A 12,677-nucleotide genomic window follows, 5' to 3' on the forward strand; every position below is an offset into this window, starting at 1 on the left:
GTGATGATCATTTATATTCAGCTCATATTTTCTTTCACTCCTACATAAAATTTTGTAGAATAAACTTTAGAAACCACCTTTCTTGTAACAAATTTCTTGAATATATTTTTTTATTAAATAAATAAAACTACTCTGGGAAGGCTTCTGGCGATTGTAGACAGCCTTAGCAAACAAATAGTATCTTGGTACCCAGCAGAAATTTCAGGGAAGAAAATACAGGTGCTGGTCATAAAATTAGAATATTGTGATAAAGTTCATTATTTTCCATAATGTCATGATAAAAATTAAATTGTCATATATTTTAGATTCATTGCACACCAACTGAAATATTTCAGGTCTTTTATTGTTTTAATTTTGATGATTTTGGCAAACAGCTCATGAAAACCCAAAATCCCTGTCTCAAAAAATTAGAATATTATGAAAAGGTTCTCTGAACGAGCAATAAAAATAATCATCTGAATCAACAAAGTAACTCTAAACACCTGAAAAAGATTCCTGAGGCCTTTAAAAACTCCCAGCCTGGTTCATTACTCAAAACCGCAATCATGGGTCAGACTGCTGACCTGACTGCTGTCCAGAAGGCCATCACTGACATCCTCAAGCAAGAGGGTGAGAAACAGAAATTTCTGAACGAATCGGCTGTTTGCAGAGTGTTATATCAAGGCACCTCAGTGGGAAGTCAGTAGGAAGGAAAAAGTGTGGCAGAAAACGCTGCACAACGAGAAGAGGTGACCGGACCCTGAGGAAGATTGTGGAGAAGGGCCGATTCCAGACCTTGGGGGAAGCAGTGGACTGAGTCTGGAGTAGAAACATCCAGAGCCACTGTGCACAGGCGTGTGCAGGAAATGGTCTACAGGTGCCGCATTCCCCAGGTCAAAGGTCAAGCCACTTTTGAACCAGAAACAGCGGCAGAAGCGCCTGACCTGGGCTACAGAGAAGCAGCACTTTGGACCACTGTTGTTCAGTGGTCCAAAGTACTTTTTTCGGATGAAAGCAAACTTTGCATGTCATTCGGAAATCAAAGTGCCAGACTCTGGAGGAAGACTGGGGAGAAGGAAATGCCAAAATGCCAGAAGTCCAGTGTCAAGTACCCACAGTCAGTGATGGTCTGGGTGCCATGTCAGCTGCTGGTGTTGGTCCACTGGGTTTTATCAAGGGCAGGATCAATGCAGCAGCTATCAGAAGATTTTGGAGCACTTCATGCTTCCATCTGCTGAAAAGTTTTATGGAGATGAAAATTTAATTTGGTCTGGAATCGGCCCTTCTCCACAATCTTCCTCAGGGTCCGGTCACCTCTTCTCGTTGTGCAGCGTTTTCTGCCACACTTTTTCCTTCCTACTGACTTCCCACTGAGGTGCCTTGATATAACACTCTGCAAACAGCCGATTGGTTCAGAAATTTCTTTCTGTTTCTCACCCTCTTGCTTGAGGATGTCAGTGATGGCCTTCTGGACAGCAGTCAGGTCAGCAGTCTGACCCATGATTGCGGTTTTGAGTAATGAACCAGGCTGGGAGTTTTTAAAGGCCTCAGGAATCTTTTTCAGGTGTTTAGAGTTACTTTGTTGATTCAGATGATTATTTTTATTGCTCGTTCAGAGAACCTTTTCATAATATTCTAATTTTTTGAGACAGGGATTTTGGGTTTTCAAGAGCTGTTTGCCAAAATCATCAAAATTAAAACAATAAAAGACCTGAAATATTTCAGTTGGTGTGCAATGAATCTAAAATATATGACAATTTAATTTTTATCATGACATTATGGAAAATAATGAACTTTATCACAATATTCTAATTTTATGACCAGCACCTGTATGCAAAGCAGAGTTTGATATAGAGCAATATTCCAAGCCTTGAATCTTGCAGCAGTGTTGTGAAGGAGTATTGCCCAATTGCAAACCTACTGGGACTATCTGGCTAAATGACAGGTAGCAGAACCCTGGAGGAGTTCCATAGACCTATAGATTAAAAGGAAGAATCTGTTATGGCAAAATGAAAGGCCTATGGAATCTGTTTTAAAATTTATGCATGTACATGCATGTAGTCAGATGAGACCAACATTAAATGTTTTGGTCTTCATACAAAAAAACAGAGGAAAACTAAAACGTCATAACCTCTTGAATAGATCGACTTATTAAAAACAAACAGCATAATGCTATGTCAATGCTTTTCTTTAGCAGAGGCAAAGCAGAACAAAGGGCGATGGTGGAATAAAATCTGTTAGATGTTGCATAAAAGTTTATTTTTTAATTGCATGGTTGCTTTTTTAAACTAAAAACTAACCTTTTCATTCTTTTCCACGTTGTTTGGTTATTTTCTGTAGATCTATGTCCAAAATTCCAATAAAGTACATATTGAAGTTTGACAAAATATGACAGTTGATTCAATTTATTTATTACAGGGACACTGTATAGTATGGTGACAACATTTCTGTGAATATACCAGAGTTAGCCAGAATTGACGGGAGACTGCACATGCGGATTACAATGACTCATGCAGTTAAAAACACACTATCTTCAATATTTCACAAACATCTACATATCTGTTTTTCTTGTCACAAAATTAGATTTTATCATCCCCCAATATTATAAAATCTATAAAGTTATTTCAGCATGGAAAATTTTGCAATTGCGACAGCGCGTCGTGTTCAGGTACAAAGTCAGCTTCTAGTAGCGTCTCCAGTCAGCTGGAAGCGTTTCTATTACATAACAGAGCGGGTGCACGTATAATATACTGCCATCTACTGGCCACGTCAAGACGTTACCGATTGAAGCGGTAACTTCTCTGTATTGCACAATATTTATTCCTGGGTATTCCACGATTTTCTAAGTGGCATACTCAGCTACCCTATGCCACTCATGACCCAATATAAATATACTGTGTTCAGCATACATAAAATCATGTGCAAACTTAAAACTTTATCAGATTGAGTCTTTTCAAAAATGTCTGCTTCACTTAAAATTGTAAGTGAATAAATTCTCTATAAAATTATTTGAGACGCAATGAGCAATTTCCAGTGGCTTATCTGACAAAGTCTGTCTAGCTGTCTATAAAATTGTATGTAACTGTGTCAACCTGTCTGAGTTCCAAACTAAAACACTAGTAGGGTCTGTCTAGCTCTCAAAAACAGGTGTGTAAATTCCACCAAGTTTTACACACCAAAAACTGAAATAGATTTGCTTCACTTTGTAGGCAAATTCATGGGCATATCCTAGAGCAAGTGGCAGTAAGAGCAATGCACACCTATGACGCGTAGACCAGGTTGTGGGGCCTACCAGCCCGACAAGCTATCGGGGAAGCACTCACTGTGAGTGACAGGCACTGCTTGTGACTCTGCTCCCCTATAAGGGCACAGTAACATTAGGGCTCTCTCTTCCTGACTCCCCCTTCCTTCCCGGCCTTTCCTCAACCCCTCTCGCCAACAGTTGTGAACATGTTTTCTAGAAGCTTCCAAAGGGTAGCTTCGAGAAACCACCCCTAAAGTATAAAAAGACGTGAGCATGGCCTGGTGGTCTGCATAGAGTCAAAGGACACTCACGCGAACACACATCAAGACAGACTTGACTCCTCACAGGAGCAGCAGCGAAGCGCAGACTTGAAATTCTTTGAGAAGAAACGACAAGAAAAGCAGTCCGTTTGACGATTCGCTTGAAGAAAAGAACCAACGATTTTAATCAAGGTAAGACTTGAACAAATTTTACAAAATGAAAGTGGTTTTAAATGTATAAAGGAAAGTACTAAGAACTTAAAGCGAATTGATAGTGTTTGCATTTTAGTATCACTTCCCTTTTAAATGGCAGAAGCAGAGCCCTTTTGCCACAAGAATCTTATAGAACTATAATGTGAATGAAGCACATGGCATGTAGGGTGACCCTGACCCAGAGAGCAGCTGCTAGTCAGTGGAACAACTGTTCAGGAAAAGCTGTCTGCCTGGCCCAAACAGTAAATGCAGTATGTTCACATTATTGTATAGCAGCATGATTTGCAGTCTGTATTTAGTTTCTATGAAAAAATTAAGTTAGGCTATAAAGAAAACCTGTTTGGGATGGTAAAGCACTAGAACTCCACCCTCTTGCCAAATCTTTGACTGACAGCTTGAGCATATGCTCATCAACCATTAGCCACCACATGTAAGCCATGTGGCCATGTCAAAGAATTTTGTAGCAGTAGTAAAACACATCTAGATGGCACAGACTAGTAAAACCGGAAGCATAAAAATATTTATACTATTGAAATATACAATATAAAATAAAGTTTTTAAAAAGTAACATGTCTGTCCTACTTTAGATGCCTGAGAAAGCTGGACACGTTATGGAGGAGGAAGTGGAGACCTTTGCCTTCCAGGCTGAGATCGCTCAGCTCATGTCCCTCATCATTAACACCTTCTACTCAAACAAAGAAATCTTCCTTCGTGAGCTCATTTCCAACTCCTCAGATGTAAGAGAACTAAAATCTTACATAATCTATTATATTTGTGAACTCAACAATGATTTAACAGCATTTTCTCCTCTGGACAGGCCTTGGATAAAATTAGATATGAAAGCTTGACGGACCCCAGCAGACTTGAGTCTTGCAAAGAGCTGAAGATTGAAATCCGGCCTGACCTGCATGCTCGCACCTTGACCCTGATTGACACGGGCATCGGCATGACCAAAGCTGACCTAATTAACAACTTGGGCACCATCGCCAAGTCCGGCACCAAAGCTTTCATGGAGGCTCTGCAGGCAGGAGCCGACATCTCCATGATTGGTCAGTTTGGCGTGGGTTTTTACTCTGCATACTTGGTAGCTGAGAAAGTCACAGTGATCACAAAGCACAACGATGATGAGCAGTACGTGTGGGAGTCTGCAGCTGGTGGTTCATTTACAGTCCGGCCTGACAATGGTATGATTTAGTATTCTACTGATGTTACTTTAGCTTTAATTAGCATATGCAAATATACCTTTACTCCTTTCCTGTGGCTTAAAGTCAACTTGATTTTGTTTTCAGGAGAGCCCCTGGGAAGAGGAACAAAAGTTATTCTTCACCTCAAAGAAGATCAGACAGAGTATTGTGAGGAAAAACGCATCAAAGAAGTAGTCAAGAAACACTCACAGTTCATTGGCTATCCTATTACACTTTTTGTAAGTTATCTTACATTAGAATCTATTGTTAGCTATTAATGAGCACTGAAAATGTGAAAATAAATGCAAAGAAAACAGTAATCAAACTTCTGATCTGTTGAAGGTGGAGAAGACAAGAGAGAAGGAAGTGGACCTTGACGAGGGAGAGAAGGAAGAGGAAGTTGAGAAAGATGCTGCAGAGAACAAGGACAAACCAAAGATTGAGGATGTGGGTTCAGATGAAGATGAAGACTCCAAGGATGGCCAGAACAAGAGGAAGAAGAAGGTCAAGGAAAAGTACATTGATGCTCAAGAGCTGAACAAGACCAAGCCTATCTGGACCCGCAACCCAGATGACATCACCAATGAAGAATACGGAGAGTTTTACAAGAGTCTCACCAACGACTGGGAGGACCACCTGGCTGTCAAGGTAAGCTAACAATGAGAGTCCAAAATGATTATTCAATATTCATGATTATTAGTGTACAGAGCTAATGAAAATGTATATTGTATTTTAAAACTTCAGCATTTCTCAGTGGAAGGTCAGTTGGAGTTCCGTGCTTTGCTCTTTGTACCAAGGAGAGCTGCCTTTGACCTTTTTGAAAACAAGAGAAAGAGAAACAACATCAAGCTTTATGTCCGGAGGGTCTTCATTATGGACAACTGTGAGGAGCTGATACCAGAGTATCTCAGTAAGTTACCACTTTCTGCCAACACATCAATTATTCTTATCTCTTATCTTACTTACATTTTGTCTGGATGTGGATTACTAATAGAACACTGTTTATCTCCTACCTTTAGATTTCATCAAGGGTGTTGTGGACTCTGAGGATCTGCCCCTGAACATCTCTAGAGAGATGCTGCAGCAGAGCAAGATCCTGAAGGTGATCCGCAAAAACCTGGTCAAGAAGTGCCTGGAACTGTTCACAGAACTGTCTGAAGATAAGGACAACTACAAGAAGTTCTACGAACAGTTTTCCAAGAACATTAAGGTAAGTTCATTCTTCTGAGTTAAATTCATGTCCAAGTTGTATTAAAATGTGAAGTGTAACTGGCAGTAATGGATCATTCCATATTTCAGCTTGGTATCCACGAGGACTCCCAAAATAGAAAGAAGCTGTCCGATTTGCTGCGCTACTACACCTCAGCCTCTGGAGATGAGATGGTTTCCCTCAAAGACTATGTCTCTCGTATGAAGGACAACCAGAAGCACATCTACTACATCACTGGTTAGTTCTTCATCAAAGTGTTGATTTATCTAACCAATTTCTTAAAAAGCATGTTGATTAAATGAGTCTGCAACAACTTTTACAGGTGAAACCAAAGATCAAGTGGCCAACTCTGCCTTTGTGGAGTGTCTTCGCAAAGCTGGCCTAGAGGTCATCTATATGATTGAACCTATTGATGAGTATTGTGTCCAGCAGCTGAAGGAATATGATGGAAAGAACCTGGTCTCTGTGACCAAAGAAGGCCTGGAACTTCCAGAAGATGAAGATGAGAAGAAGAAGCACGAGGAGCTCAAAAATAAATTTGAGAATCTTTGCAAGATTATGAAGGACATCCTTGACAAAAAAATTGAAAAGGTAATCTCTTTCTGAAATGTCAAAACTATTGTCTTGACAACAACAACAGAAACCCGGCTATAATTGAGCATCGCAATAACACAAAACCTCTCAAACACAGGTTGTAGTTTCCAACCGCTTGGTTGCCTCTCCCTGCTGCATCGTCACCAGCACCTACGGCTGGACAGCCAACATGGAGAGGATCATGAAGTCTCAGGCACTGAGGGACAACTCAACCATGGGTTACATGACAGCCAAAAAACATCTTGAGATTAACCCTTTGCATCCAATCATTGAGACACTGAGGGAGAAGGCAGAGGCAGACAAGAATGATAAGGCTGTGAAGGATCTGGTCATCCTCCTGTTTGAGACTGCCCTGCTATCCTCAGGTTTCACACTGGAAGACCCCCAGACTCATGCAAATCGCATCTACAGAATGATCAAGCTTGGCCTTGGTAGGGTTATTTTTGTTGACTATTTGGATAAACATGATCGGACCTATTCTTAAATTATATATTTATGAAGACACCGCTCATTACTGTATTTCATTGTAGGAATTGATGATGATGACTCTGCAGTTGAAGACCTCATTCAGCCAGCTGATGAAGACATGCCAGTCCTAGAAGGAGATGATGACACATCAAGAATGGAAGAAGTTGACTAAAATACTGTTCTTACCTAGTTTTTATTTTTGTATGTGCTATTGCTTTCTAAAATGACTTTTTCTTTACCTCAACTTTATTTCTGAAAAGTGTCAACTTGACAAGTTTGTTTTTAGTAATGCAGACCATGTATTTTAATCTTCATTCTAATATATTTATTTAGACCTTTTGAGAACATAAGAGTAGAGTCAAGAGGTATTGACTTTTTTTTTGTAACTGTTACATTTTATATGTAAAGCTTTAAAATTTATAATAAAATTAATATGTAAATCAAACCTGTAGCTTTTTATTAAATGGCAATTGCATGAGCGATTTCATCAGCCACCCTGCATTTTACACAAGCAAAATGCTTGATTATAATGTAAGAAAGAAGGTTTCATTTTCTCCATCGACACCGTCTTTTTTAAATTGAACGTTCTGGAATCTTCAGCGAACCCGGCATGGTAAGTTCTCGTTTCTGCTCACACGTGCCTTCTTCCCTGAACAAACCTCTGCTCCGTTTCAACGCCGCCCCCTTCTGCCAGAAATGGAAAGACGGGCGGGTATATGCATTGATTGACATTTCAGTTGACCAATCAGCTGTAAGCACCTCAGAGAATTCCAGACGGTTCTGGAAGCTCTCAGTTAGGATTTTCTCGAACGCTCTGAGAGACTACAAAAGCCGCACAGACAGTAGGTGCAGACAGATACTTTACCAGACAAAGTAGCAGCGCACGGGAGCGACCAGGACACATCTCATTCCGGAGCCCTCGACACACGTTGGAGGACCAAGGTAAATGGAGAAAATCTTCATTAAATTTCCCCATGATGAGGACTATTCTTAGTTAGCCACAAAACCGTTAAGGGTGACCGTTTCCCAATGGTAATTTAAACTGGAGCTTAATTTGTGACATTATGTCAAAGCTCACAGTTTACCGAATGAAGCCTCTAAAATTATATCAATTTATGTGGGTAAATAAATTATTGCTAAAATAAACGTCACGTTTTTACCTCTAAAATTGAGACTTGTGGAGGCTAAATTAAAACAGTTATGTCTAAACTCTGCAGCCTCCTTACACGGTGGCTCCTTTGTGGACTTTTTTATTTTCTCTAAAATATTTTTAATTTTTTACTCTGCCAATGTTCAGTCCTGCTTCCAGCATTAAGACTCACAGTTTGGCTTTGGGATGTCATCCATTGTGATTAGAAGAAGGGGCTTTTCGATCGTGGAGGATGCTGGACTCCTTGCATCTTTGGTAGCTTCTAGAACGTCGCATTTCTGCCACGAATCCTGCAGGGGGCGCCGCTGCTCTTCCTGGAATTAGCACTGGAAACCACGTGCTCTTGTCGAGTCATTTGTACATCATGGACGAAATTAATTATGAGCGAAATCAAACCCTTATTAGAAAACGGAATGATTAAAAACATGTCTACACATTCACGTGTGATTACAAAGTGTAGAAATTGGAATGACAAGTATAAGCACGTGGTTTTTAGATTGAGTTGCAGGGTTGAACTGGACAATCTGTCAGGCCAGCTGTCTCCAAAAGCAAAATCATTGCCTATATCTCTTTTTCTTATTGTTTCAAAACGTACTGTATTTTAAACGAATAACATAATTAAAGATTTTCTGTCAGATGACAGAACACAAAAACAAAGAAATGATTAAAGTAAATGATAACCAGAAACACTGGTATTATTTGTGTTATTCAAAAGTCTTGAAATTTGTACATGAATACAATATCCTTGTTTACATTTAAATAATGCTATAACTTAGATTTTGTTTTTGCTTTGCATTTTCATTTATTTTTGAAAAAAATTTACATTTAAAAAAGCAGGATTTTAAATTGCGTTTGGCAAAATTAATACTTTTTCTAAAAGCTTGTATCTGCCGCTTTTACCTAGATGCCTGAACTACATGATCAACCAATGGAGGAAGAGACGGAGACCTTTGCATTCCAGGCTGAAATTGCTCAGCTGATGTCCCTGATTATCAACACATTCTATTCCAACAAAGAGATTTTCCTCAGAGAGCTTATCTCCAACTCCTCAGATGTAAGTTTGTCTTCAATTTCCAGTCAAAAATGAAATGAAATGTCTGTAACATCACTTTAAAAAAAAAAAAAAAAAAAGCATATTACTAACTTGTCGACCTATCAACAGGCCTTGGACAAAATCCGGTATGAAAGTCTTACCGACCCCTCCAAGCTTGAGTCTGGCAAGGACCTCAAAATCGAAATCAGGCCCAACAAAGAGGAGCGCACTTTGACCCTGACCGACACGGGTATCGGCATGACCAAGGCCGACCTGATCAACAACCTGGGCACTATTGCAAAGTCTGGCACCAAGGCTTTCATGGAGGCTCTGCAGGCTGGAGCAGACATCTCCATGATTGGTCAGTTTGGTGTGGGTTTCTACTCTGCGTACCTCGTCGCTGAGAAGGTCACGGTCATCACCAAGCACAATGACGACGAGCAGTATGCCTGGGAATCCTCTGCCGGAGGCTCATTCACAGTTAGATTAGACAACTGTAAGTTACTTTAACACAAAGGATAGAGGCTTATGTAGTGATTTAAAGGCAACATGAATTGACTTGTTTTTCTGCTGTATAGCTGAACCGCTGGGCCGCGGAACGAAGGTGATTCTGCACCTGAAGGAGGACCAGATAGAATATCTTGAGGAAAGACGAGTCAAAGAGATTGTGAAGAAGCACTCGCAGTTCATTGGCTATCCCATCACACTCTTTGTAAGCATTTGGGATATTTTACATAATACAGGTTTATGCTACTGCTTCATCAGCTTTTTTATTTATTTGTTGTTGTACTCTTATTAACAAATGCCTTTCCAATTAATTTTGCACGTGCCAGGTGGAGAAGGAGCGGGACAAGGAGGTGAGTGACGACGAGGCTGAGGAGGAGGAGAAGGAGAAGGATAACGAGAAGGAGAAGGAGAAGGAAGAAGAGAAGGATGAGGACAAACCTGAGATTGAAGACGTTGGATCAGATGAGGAGGACGACCACGACAAATCTTCAGACAAAAAGAAAAAGAAGAAGAAGATCAAGGAGAAGTACATCGACCAGGAGGAGTTGAACAAGACAAAACCCCTCTGGACCCGCAACCCAGATGACATCACCAATGAGGAGTACGGAGAGTTCTACAAGAGCCTCACCAATGACTGGGAGGACCACCTGGCTGTCAAGGTAAGTCTCAGTTTTTGTGTTTAAAAAAAAAAAAAAACGTGTTTTGTCTAAATTGTCACCAAAATAACTTGTAATCTTTCACCCTGAACAGCACTTCTCGGTTGAGGGCCAGCTAGAGTTCCGTGCTCTTCTCTTCGTGCCTCGCCGTGCCCCCTTTGACCTGTTCGAAAACAAAAAGAAGAAGAATAACATCAAGCTGTACGTGCGCAGGGTGTTCATCATGGACAACTGTGACGAGCTCATCCCAGAGTATCTCAGTAAGTATTTTTAAACTGCAGGCTTGCTCCAAAATTAACTAACTGGAATAGTGCAGGTTTAAAAACAAAGTTGTCTCCCTTGTTAGATTTCATCAGAGGGGTGGTGGACTCTGAGGATCTGCCCCTGAACATCTCTAGAGAGATGCTGCAGCAGAGCAAGATCCTGAAGGTGATCCGCAAAAACCTGGTCAAGAAGTGCCTGGAACTGTTCACAGAACTGTCTGAAGATAAGGACAACTACAAGAAGTTCTACGAACAGTTCTCCAAGAACATTAAGGTACGAGTCTGTGTGCTTTTAGGAAATGTTGCCATTTTTCTTGACAAATATCTTGACTGGAACCCTTAAGTGGAAGCTGTCTCTGAGTGCCTGATGCTAATAGCTGGGCTGTTTTTCTGCAGCTTGGTATCCATGAGGACTCCCAGAACAGGAAGAAGCTGTCTGAGCTGCTGCGCTACTACACCTCAGCCTCTGGAGATGAGATGGTTTCCCTCAAAGACTATGTCACACGCATGAAGGACAACCAGAAGCACATCTACTACATCACAGGTGAGTATTTTTCATCTTTAAAAACTCCTATGAATAAGATTTAGACTAATGTAGAATTTTCATGCGAATTTACAAGCATTGCGGTGTCTCTCTTTGCAGGTGAAACCAAGGACCAAGTGGCCAACTCTGCCTTTGTGGAGCGTCTTCGCAAAGCTGGCTTGGAGGTCATCTACATGATCGAGCCTATTGACGAGTATTGTGTCCAGCAGCTGAAGGAGTTTGAGGGAAAGAACCTGGTTTCAGTAACGAAGGAGGGCCTGGAGCTACCTGAGGATGAGGAGGAGAAGAAGAAGCAGGAGGAAAAGAAGGCTCAATTTGAGAACCTCTGCAAGATCATGAAAGACATCTTGGAGAAAAAAGTGGAAAAGGTGAGCAGTAAGATGCCAAAAGAAAACTGCAAGTCTTGTTCAGCTCTTGTCTGTAATAAAGCACCTAACATAGTTGTTGCATCCCGGCACAGGTCACAGTCTCCAACCGCCTGGTTTCTTCTCCCTGCTGCATCGTCACCAGCACCTACGGCTGGACAGCCAACATGGAGAGGATCATGAAAGCTCAGGCGCTGAGGGACAATTCAACCATGGGTTACATGGCTGCCAAGAAGCACCTTGAGATCAATCCCGACCATCCCATCATGGAGACTCTGCGGCAGAAGGCAGAGGCTGACAAAAATGACAAGTCCGTGAAGGACCTGGTCATCCTTCTGTTCGAGACCGCCCTGCTGTCCTCAGGTTTCACACTGGAAGACCCCCAGACACACGCCAACCGCATCTACCGAATGATCAAGCTTGGTCTTGGTATGTGCCACTAAATTATTACACAGCATAGAAACCAGTGGATAGATTTTAGTAATTCATTTGACATTCCTCTTTCAGGTATCGATGAGGACGACACGACGTCGGATGACGCCACCTCTGCTCCCGCCGAAGACATGCCTCCTCTTGAAGGTGACGATGATGCATCCAGAATGGAAGAAGTGGACTAAGCTCCCTCCTGTTTGTCACTAGCGTTAAAAAAAAAAAAGAAAAAAAAGGCTTATTGTACAGTTCAAATCTAAATGTTGTAAATGATCTTGGAATGTCACCACTTGTTTCTGTTCCCACTGACACCTTTAAGTTCAGATCATTCCTATTTTAGGACTTTACTTTTCAGTTGTTGAAGTGTCAGATTTTTGTACCTCAAGTTTCACTGCATTTGTGTTTTATTTATTGACATTCCAAGGCTTGTTCTTTCTTTAACTGTAAATATCTGATACTGTTATTTGGAGCAGTTGAGCACATTCAATAAAAGTTGAACATGTGAATATGTTTGGTTCATTGTGCATCAACTAAAATTGTGATGCTTCTAGAGTTAATACTGAACTTCTGCAAGTTAA

The 12,677-nt window shown here is 40.9% G+C and overlaps 2 protein-coding genes across 2 annotated transcripts; both read left to right on the forward strand.

The window, feature by feature from the left end:
• Nucleotides 1-3,436: 3,436 nt before the first annotated feature.
• LOC106916349 (heat shock protein HSP 90-alpha 1) lies at nucleotides 3,437-7,597 on the forward strand. The gene is made up of 11 exons (XM_014984609.2): nucleotides 3,437-3,675; nucleotides 4,284-4,433; nucleotides 4,514-4,880; nucleotides 4,986-5,119; nucleotides 5,223-5,528; nucleotides 5,625-5,790; nucleotides 5,900-6,090; nucleotides 6,180-6,327; nucleotides 6,413-6,681; nucleotides 6,782-7,115; nucleotides 7,215-7,597. Exons 2-11 carry the CDS (start codon nucleotides 4,284-4,286, stop codon nucleotides 7,322-7,324), a joined length of 2,175 nt encoding a protein of 724 aa, XP_014840095.2. The 5' UTR covers nucleotides 3,437-3,675; the 3' UTR covers nucleotides 7,325-7,597.
• A 335-nt stretch (nucleotides 7,598-7,932) lies between these two features.
• hsp90aa1.2 (heat shock protein 90, alpha (cytosolic), class A member 1, tandem duplicate 2) lies at nucleotides 7,933-12,605 on the forward strand. The gene is made up of 11 exons (XM_014984608.2): nucleotides 7,933-8,094; nucleotides 9,207-9,356; nucleotides 9,465-9,831; nucleotides 9,914-10,047; nucleotides 10,169-10,501; nucleotides 10,593-10,758; nucleotides 10,845-11,035; nucleotides 11,158-11,305; nucleotides 11,405-11,673; nucleotides 11,766-12,099; nucleotides 12,178-12,605. The coding sequence occupies exons 2-11, from the start codon at nucleotides 9,207-9,209 to the stop codon at nucleotides 12,285-12,287; spliced, it is 2,202 nt and encodes a 733-aa protein (XP_014840094.2). The 5' UTR covers nucleotides 7,933-8,094; the 3' UTR covers nucleotides 12,288-12,605.
• Nucleotides 12,606-12,677: the final 72 nt, after the last annotated feature.

Source organism: Poecilia mexicana, unplaced genomic scaffold, assembly GCF_051168715.1.
Source record: "Poecilia mexicana isolate PSO_F unplaced genomic scaffold, ASM5116871v1 scaffold_21, whole genome shotgun sequence".
In the NCBI taxonomy this organism is placed as follows: domain Eukaryota; kingdom Metazoa; phylum Chordata; class Actinopteri; order Cyprinodontiformes; family Poeciliidae; genus Poecilia; species Poecilia mexicana.

Coding starts and splice junctions, on each gene's coding strand:
- LOC106916349 (XM_014984609.2), top strand. CDS start 4,284: ATGCCTGAGAAAGCTGGACACGTTATGGAGGAGGAAGTGGAGACCTTT. Junction 4,434..4,513: donor TCATTTCCAACTCCTCAGAT/GTAAGAGAACTA, acceptor TCCTCTGGACAG/GCCTTGGATAAAATTAGATA. Junction 6,682..6,781: donor TTGACAAAAAAATTGAAAAG/GTAATCTCTTTC, acceptor TCTCAAACACAG/GTTGTAGTTTCCAACCGCTT.
- hsp90aa1.2 (XM_014984608.2), top strand. CDS start 9,207: ATGCCTGAACTACATGATCAACCAATGGAGGAAGAGACGGAGACCTTT. Junction 9,832..9,913: donor CACAGTTAGATTAGACAACT/GTAAGTTACTTT, acceptor TCTGCTGTATAG/CTGAACCGCTGGGCCGCGGA. Junction 10,759..10,844: donor GCTCATCCCAGAGTATCTCA/GTAAGTATTTTT, acceptor CTCCCTTGTTAG/ATTTCATCAGAGGGGTGGTG.